Source organism: Pipistrellus kuhlii, unplaced genomic scaffold (assembly GCF_014108245.1).
Source record: "Pipistrellus kuhlii isolate mPipKuh1 unplaced genomic scaffold, mPipKuh1.p scaffold_m20_p_3, whole genome shotgun sequence".
Taxonomy (NCBI): Eukaryota; Metazoa; Chordata; class Mammalia; order Chiroptera; family Vespertilionidae; genus Pipistrellus; species Pipistrellus kuhlii.
In genome coordinates this window covers 113,215,013-113,222,693 of record NW_023425529.1, presented here as the reverse complement: position 1 = coordinate 113,222,693, position 7,681 = coordinate 113,215,013, and the positions used below count along the sequence as shown (strand labels likewise).

Here is a 7,681-nt window from a genome sequence, read left to right as displayed (position 1 = left end):
GTAGATACCACGTGTTTGAAGGTTATGTCAATACAAGTCAACGCCAAGCAAGATTTTAAACGAATGTTAAAAAACGACATTAAGTATTACTAGACCCGATATATTGAGTTTGGAGAAAGGCAGGGAGGAAGGACTTCTTTCTTATAATAACCTTCGTCCTAATTAATATGCATGATAAATAGAAATTGACTAAAATAGACTACTAAAAGGCAGATTCTCAGAATGAGTTACTAACATCGAAAATCAGCTATTATTTACAGGACACACTTAAAACATAATGACTCAGAATGGTTGAGATTAGAGATGGAAAGATATATGCTAGGCAACCACTAACAAAAAGAAAGCGATTGTATCATATATAAAAAAAATTAAGCTGAAAAACCCCCACAATGAACATATAAACATGTAATAAACTTAAGTAGGTAAACTGGGTTATAGTCCTGGATTTGTGATTTGGGCAAATTGCTTTATTTTTTTCTATTTTCAGCTTATATCTCTATAAAAGATGATAATATTGGCAAAAAACAAAATTAAATGAGGTGACACATGGGAAAATGATTTTCTATAGCCATAAATATAGAAATAAAATTCTATCACATAATTAATACATTTATTGAGCATCTACTATGCATTAGAAACTGTACTGGGAAAGTGGAGGTAAATCAGTTATATTTGTCATCAGAGAGTTTATATGTAAAAATTAGTTTAATATCCTGGCTGGTTTGCTCAGTGGTTAGAATGTTGGGCCTATGGATTGAAGGGTCCAGGGGGGGATGTGCAGGAGGCAGCCTATCGGTGATTCTCTCTCATCATTGATGTTTCTATCTCTCTCTCTCCCTCCTTTTCTCTCTGAAATCAATAAAAACATTTTCAAAAGTCTATAATAATAATATGCAATTCAACTGAATGACCAAACAGCAGAACAGCTGTCTGGATGACCATGCTATGACACACACTGGCACAAGGCCAGCCAAGGCGGGTGTGATGAGATTGGTCGGGCAGGGGGCCTGCCATCGCCCCATGATCACCAGCAGAGAGAGGCCCAGGCCACTGGCCAGCGACACTGTGGTGGGTGTGCAGGGCCAGCCAGTGATTGTCCCACAAAGGAAGGCCCAGGCCAGCCAAGTGATCACACCCCATGCCTGTCGCCTGCAGAGGGAGGTGACCAGTGGCGGGGGAGGTGAGGGCAGCTCCGCACAGGTAAGTAGTGGCAGTAGTCCAGCTGCTGGCAGCTGGGAGAAGGATAGCCCCAATTGGCCCTGATCTCCAGCCAGGCCTAGGGATCTTACCCGAGGGATCCTGGATTGTGAGAAGGCACAGGCTGAGCTAAGGGACACCCTTCCCTCCCTGTGTACAAATTTCATGCACTGGGCCTCAATCCCATATAATAAAAGGCTAATATGCAAATTGTCCCCATGGGCAGGAGTCCAACCAACTGGGAGTTAGGTGTGCGCTGACCACGAAGGGGTGGTGTAGAACATGGCGGGCGTCAGCAAGGTGGCACTGTCAGTGGGCGGCAGTGGAGGCCCTGCCGACCCTGATGGGTCCCCAGGATAGCGGGACTGTTGCAAGGGGTGGAGCAGGTGAGCGGGTGCAAGCGGGGGCCCTGATCGCCCCACCTGTCACCCCATAGATCAGCCCCGATCGCCAGCCAGGCCTAGCGACTTTACCTTTGCACAAATTTCGTGCACTGGGCCTCTGATTGTTTAATAAAGTCTTCTAAGGCATTATGGTGGGGAGAGGGTACCTTTAGTTTAGAAAGAGTGGTGGGTTTTAACCTGCAGCAGGCTCAAAAGATTTTATCAGGAAGGTGGCTTTCAGGATGAATTTTGAAAGATGAGTAGGTGTTTGGACAGGCTGGAGTAAGAAAAAGAGCATTCCACGAGAGGGCACGGAATAAAAGTGGCTTGATAGGGAGCTATCAGGACTTCATCCTGCAAGCAATGGGGAGCCATTGAAGGATTATGGAGGGAATGACTCCCTTGGTTCTGTAATTGTATTCTAGAAGTTCAAAATGTAAGAGATGGCAGTGGTAGAGGTGCCCCTAGCTTAGAGGCAGAGAGACTAATAAGGAAAATAATGCAATGCTTCAGGGGTTTGAAACAAAGAACCTGAAATCAGGAAGAGCTGTGAAATTGGGGGAAGGAGACAGAAATATGTGGAGTGAAGGAGAAGGAGGAGCCCTGGGACAATTTTCAGATTTCTCCTTTGGGTGTCTAGGGGGGCTTGTGGAGACATTTTACTGAGAGAATGTGACTAGAGAGAGAAGCCAACTGGCAGGAAAGTCAACTTCTGTTTCAGTTAACTTTCTGAGGTTAAGCCCCCTGGGATATCTGGGTAGAAATTTCTGGAAAGATGTTGCCTTTCCAGAACTGGAGATCTGGGATAGGAATGGGAATTTATGAGTTAGCACATGGTTGGTAGTTGAAGTCATGGGCGGACTGAATAGACCAGGCAGCATTTGGAACAGATCAAGGACAGACTATTTGGGCACTCCGACACGGGAGGGGCGGCAAACGGGGCCGGGGAAGAAATGGTTAAAGACTTGGAGACTGATTTGTCACAGGGGCCAATGGAAGGGATAATTTCAAGGATAATTTCTGGTCCCCAATGACCAGTGGTGCAGATAGGATAAGTGAGAAGAGAATTGAAAAAACAAACACAAACTCCAAACCCAATGCTTTAGAACATTTTCAAAGCCACAGATAATCTTTGTCAGGGTCCTCCTCCCTGTGTAATAGTTGCTGCAGAAGTTGGGTTGCAGGGAAGAAGAATGAAAGGCAGAGTAAGAAGTGGATGTGAGATTTAATAACAGGAATTCATCTCCCAAAGAGTGTGGCTGTGTGGTGAGGACTGCAGGCAGACTCGTTTCAACTAAGTGTTTTCTATTTGTTTTTAAAATGTGATTAATTTTTGACATGATTAGGGGCCGTGGGAAGATAATGATGGAAAGGGCCTTGAAAGTCCAGGAGAGGAAATAACCAAACAGACTTAGATACCAGAGAGATGATCGGAAAAGCTATTGTCACGCTTTCAAAGGGCGGGGAAAGGTGATTTCCACCTATTGAGCCTACCCTGGGAGCCAGCCCCTCTCTCTCTAGCCTGCATGCAGTGCTCAGAATTGGAAGGCAGATCGACTCCTGAGCGGGTTTTCTTTTCAGGAAACCGTTCATGATACAAAATGAATTCAAAAAGAAGCTGAAGCTTCACCCCACTTGCAGACACTAACCGATCTGCAATCTTTTTAACGTCACGATGAATAACCTCGCCCTGGCGCAGCCGGCTCCAGAGCGGCCCTGAGCGCGTTTTCTCTACTGCTCGGTGTCGGTTGGTCGGGTCCTGTCCGGTGTGATTTCGCCCGAGCTTCGGCGCCCGGAGGCGAGGAGGTGCCTGTGGCGCGGGCCAGCAGCCGGCGTGGGGGAGTTGGCGGCCGCGGGGAGCGGGCGGGAGGAAGCGGTGCGCAGGGGCGCCCGGAGGGGCTCCGGACCCCCGCGCTCCCATCGCCCGCGCGCCGGCCGGCCCGGCCCGGGCTCCCCGCTACCGGGTCCCAGGGTGGGTGTGGGGGGAGGCCTCCCGTGGGCACCCGGTGCCCGTGACCACCGGGGCCGCTTTCGCTTCTGTGCCTTATAAGGCCTGACAGGGGGGGTCACGTGCGCCCTGGGCGGCCGGCCGGGAGGAGGGGGCGGCCGGGGAAGGGGCGGGAAGCGGGGAGGAAAAGGGGAGGGAGCGGGGGGCGGGGGCAGGAGCGAGGGGCGGATTCGGCGGCCGTGGGAGGCGGCGGCGGCGGCCACCGCGGGGAGCGGATCGCGCGGCGCTGGATCCCGGAGCAGGAGGAGCTGGAGGAGCAGGAGGAGGAGGAGGAGGAGGAGGAAGGGACCGGGGCGGGGGTGGCCGAGCGCAGCGCGGCGGAAGCCGGAGACGGCGGGAGGGCCGGTGGCTGGCCCCCGGCGGGAGCCGGGGCGGCGGCGGCGGCGGCGGCGGCGGCCGGGAAGCCTGCGGCGGGGGAAGCGCATCCAGCGGCCCCGGCGGCGGCGGGCGCGGGCCGGCGCGATGGAGCCGCAGCACGTGCGCCCCGCGCCCGGCGCCGGCAGCCCGGCCTGCGAGGAACCGGTGGGTACCGCGCCCGCGCCCACCCTCCTCCTCCTCCTCCTCCTCTCCCCACCCCGCCCTCCCCCTCCCGGGCCGGGTTCCGCTCAGGAAATGGCCCAGGATGAGGTCCCCAGCTGCTCCCCAGCCGGGGCCGCGCTTCCTCCGCCGCCCCGGCTCCTCCTCGCGCGCCGCCCGGAGCGCCTTTGTCCCGCCGCCCGGGGTCCTGCCCGAGGGGCCGCCGCTGACCTCGGCCCTGGGAGGATCATCTCCGCGCCCCGTCCGTCCGTTTCTCAACTTTGGAAGTTGGTTTCAGAGCGGAGAGGGCAGGGAGGAGGCGGAGAGCCGGAGCCCGGGCTCTGGGATCGGCGTGCGGGCGCGGGGACCGGGCTCCGCTCCCGAGGCCGCGCCCGGCGGCACCTGGGCGGCAGGTCCCCGGGCCGGGCGCGCGGGCGGCTCTGGCAGCGGGCAGCCCGGGCCACGCCTCCGCCCGCTGCGGCCGCTAGCGCCCCGGGCTCTCCTGGGGTTCAAGGGTTTTGTCCGGGGTGAAGCGGGAAGCTAACCTCGATTTCGGTGCGCATGCAACGCGGAGGTTGGGTAATTTTAGGGACGGAAAGTAGTGTATGCGTGTGTCCTGTGTGTGAGGGTGGATGAGGAGGAGGAGACGGGCCGAGGTGGGGGGGTTCCCTCCCTCTAACTCCTTCAACTTCCTTCTTTCTTCCCACCGAGACAGTCAGAACCACCTCACCACCCTCCAGGGATCCCATCCCGACATCCCCGTCTCACTCCGAGCTCTGCAAACCTCTGTGGGCTGCCTTGATCCTAGCATTGAGTTTTGGCTCTCCATCCCCTGCCTACTCCCATCTTAGCTGAATTCTTGAACCTATTGGAAAAGCCTCTTCCAAAATTTCTGACCTCGACCGTGTGGTTGTTTTCAACGCATCGTTGCTCTTTTCCCAGGGACTCCGCGTGTCCGCTCTGGCTGCCCCCTCTACCTGCTGAGAGCTTCTAGGTTCAGGTGCCAGGCATGGTTCTCCCTTTTCTTTTCGAAGAATATACGTACACTTCCTGCGCCTTTGTCCTCAGTACGATCCTGCTTTCCGACCTTTCGTGAGTGTCCTTGGACTCTGAGCCTTCTGTATCTGCAGCTGTCTTTGCTTTTGTCAATTTGAACGTGTTGTTAGGTTGCCCATCTGCTCAGATTCTATTGTGATTATCACTGGAGATCAAATTGTTCTCGAAATTAAACATACCATTTAGTTTTGAAGTTTAAACCAAAGATCACTAAGAACTAAACTCAGGGACTGACCTGGTTTTGTTTTTTGTTTTTAAAATCTCCTATATGAAGTCCTTTTTGAACTTGGATATTTTAAGCCATCACCCATCCCAATGAAAAATTACTCAGTTGTATTTATTTTACTTTCAGGTGCTGATGCCAGATCTACTTTGGTGTCTAGAATTATACAGAGAAACTTTTTGATTGTTTGTTTGTTTTACATCTCAAAAATGACAAAAATGTAATGCTCATATATTAGCTCTTAAAACTCAAGCCCTAACACAAATGTGTGAGTGAATTGTGACACTTTATCCAGATTGCAGGACTCTCCTTAAAAGTTAAATTTATTTTCTTTAAACGCTGAAGGCCTTTTATTTATTCAGCAGATATTTTATCCAGCACTTACCGTGTTCCAGGACTGTTGGATATAGCAGTTAACAACATAGTCACAGGTCCTTAAATCCTCACAGAGTATACGTCTTAACTAAACAGTGTTTTGTTTCATATGTGTTTATGGTTTACATCAGGGGTTAGGGAACCTTTTTTCTGCCAAGGGCCATTTGTATATTTATAATTCGGACCCTACAAAATTACCAACTTAAAGATTATGTTGCTGTATAAAAAGCTCCTAAGTTTATTGAATTTTGAGTCCCACTACAGTTGCCTTGGCAGGACCAGACCCTGGTTTACATTCAGATAGGCCAAAAAGCATCTTCAGAGATCTCGGGTATGTGGCTTAAAAATGATACTTTTGACAAAGTGATTTTATTTGAAACAGGCCATTCATCTATGACTACTAAATCTAAGAACTAATAAAGGGAATTCTCATTTAATGTGTTAAAAAAGATCAATTATCCAAATTATTGAAAAGTGACATATGTAAGGAAAAAGGAGGGATAATTTTTTGGGGGGAGGAAAGAGTAGCATATTTAAATGTTAATTATTTGAGTTATTCAGAGCTAAGAAGAAACATCAGTTTAATATAAATATGTTTTGAAGGGATACAAAAGTCATCAAAATCAGGTATTCCTGAACTTTACTTGAACTTTGAAAGGGTAAATCAATGATTCTTAAGAATCCAATCGAAGCCATTGACTCTGTTTTACCCAAAAATGTTCCTATGCAACATACATGTAAACTTTTAAATAAAACTTTAGGGGAATTGCAGATTTCCTGAAGCCCAACTGTGAACCCTCAAAAATGTTGGGTTAAAAATAATTTACTTTGTCTTGGACCCATTTCACAGTTATTTTAAAACGAGAGGCCCCGTGCACGACCTTCCCCGTGGTGGGGAATCCCTGCCCAGCCTGCACTTTCTCACAGTCCGGGACCCCTTGGGGGATGTCCGACTGCTGGCCTAGGCCTGCTTCTTACTGCTCGGCTCGCAGCTCCTTAGCACTGCCACGGAGACGGGAGAGGCTCCTGCCACCGCTGCTGCACTTGCCAGTCCTTACCCTGCTTCTGGCTAAGCGGTGCTCCCCCTGAGAAGTTATAAATATACAAATGGCCCTTGGCAGGGAGCACATTGAGCGTTTGCCCCCTGGTGGTAGGTGTGTGCCATAGCCACTGGTCATTCCACCGTTTGGTCAATTTGCATATGAGGGTTTTATTATGTAGGATTTGCTTTTAGAATTCAAATATAGATGTCTTTAATTCTTTATTATAAAAGCATATGCATTTATGCTTATGAAAAACATACAGTTTTGATAATATTGAAATAGTATATCCAATATCAAACAGGCAATGTTCATATTACATAGTTCCTGTTGCATTATCCCATACTGCATATAACAATATACATGTAAGGATTTACTGTCATTCTTCTTTTGATGGAATCTGAAACATAATGTTATGATTCTACATGGAACCTTTCACAGAAGAGTAAATAACCATAGGAATTGATGCTGAGTAATAGTAAAGAGAACATCACTTCTTGCTTGAAATGTTCTATGACTGGAGCTGAGAGGCAGATGTAGGACTTAATGACATTCTTGTATTTGAGGGTGAAATTTATTTAGTTAAGTGAGGACATGTAAGTAAATTGCTAGCTATACGATTACTCCAGCTTGGACAGTGGGCCTAAAAGAAATGTTAACATTCAGGTATCTGTATTTTCTTTAATGCTAGCTTCAGAATGTAATCAATTGAAAAACATTTTGGTGACGGGAATAGGTAGGTACAAAGTAGTTAGCTAAACAACCCTTAATCAAATAATAGGCAAATGTTAAAAACCGTGGGAGTATTTGCAAAGTAGTTCTTAGACAATAAAGTGATACTAGGATACATTTAATAAAATTTGTTTTTATTTCCAAATGACTT

At 48.9% G+C, this 7,681-nt stretch overlaps 1 protein-coding gene across 5 annotated transcripts in view; it reads left to right on the top strand.

Annotated features, from left to right (window-relative positions):
• The first annotated feature begins 3,858 nt into the window (after positions 1 to 3,858).
• DGKH (diacylglycerol kinase eta) overlaps positions 3,859 to 7,681 on the top strand; it is a 173,043-nt gene continuing 169,220 nt past the window's right edge. For 3 of the 5 annotated variants that reach the window (XM_036454900.2, XM_036454898.2, XM_036454902.2), the window contains exon 1: positions 3,859 to 4,110. In XM_036454900.2, the coding sequence (XP_036310793.1) occupies positions 4,051 to 4,110 (60 nt within the window). In that variant the 5' untranslated portion in view covers positions 3,859 to 4,050. The remainder of the gene's footprint in view (positions 4,111 to 7,681) is intronic. The other 2 variants (XM_036454901.2, XM_036454905.2) reach the window with 2 other exon arrangements.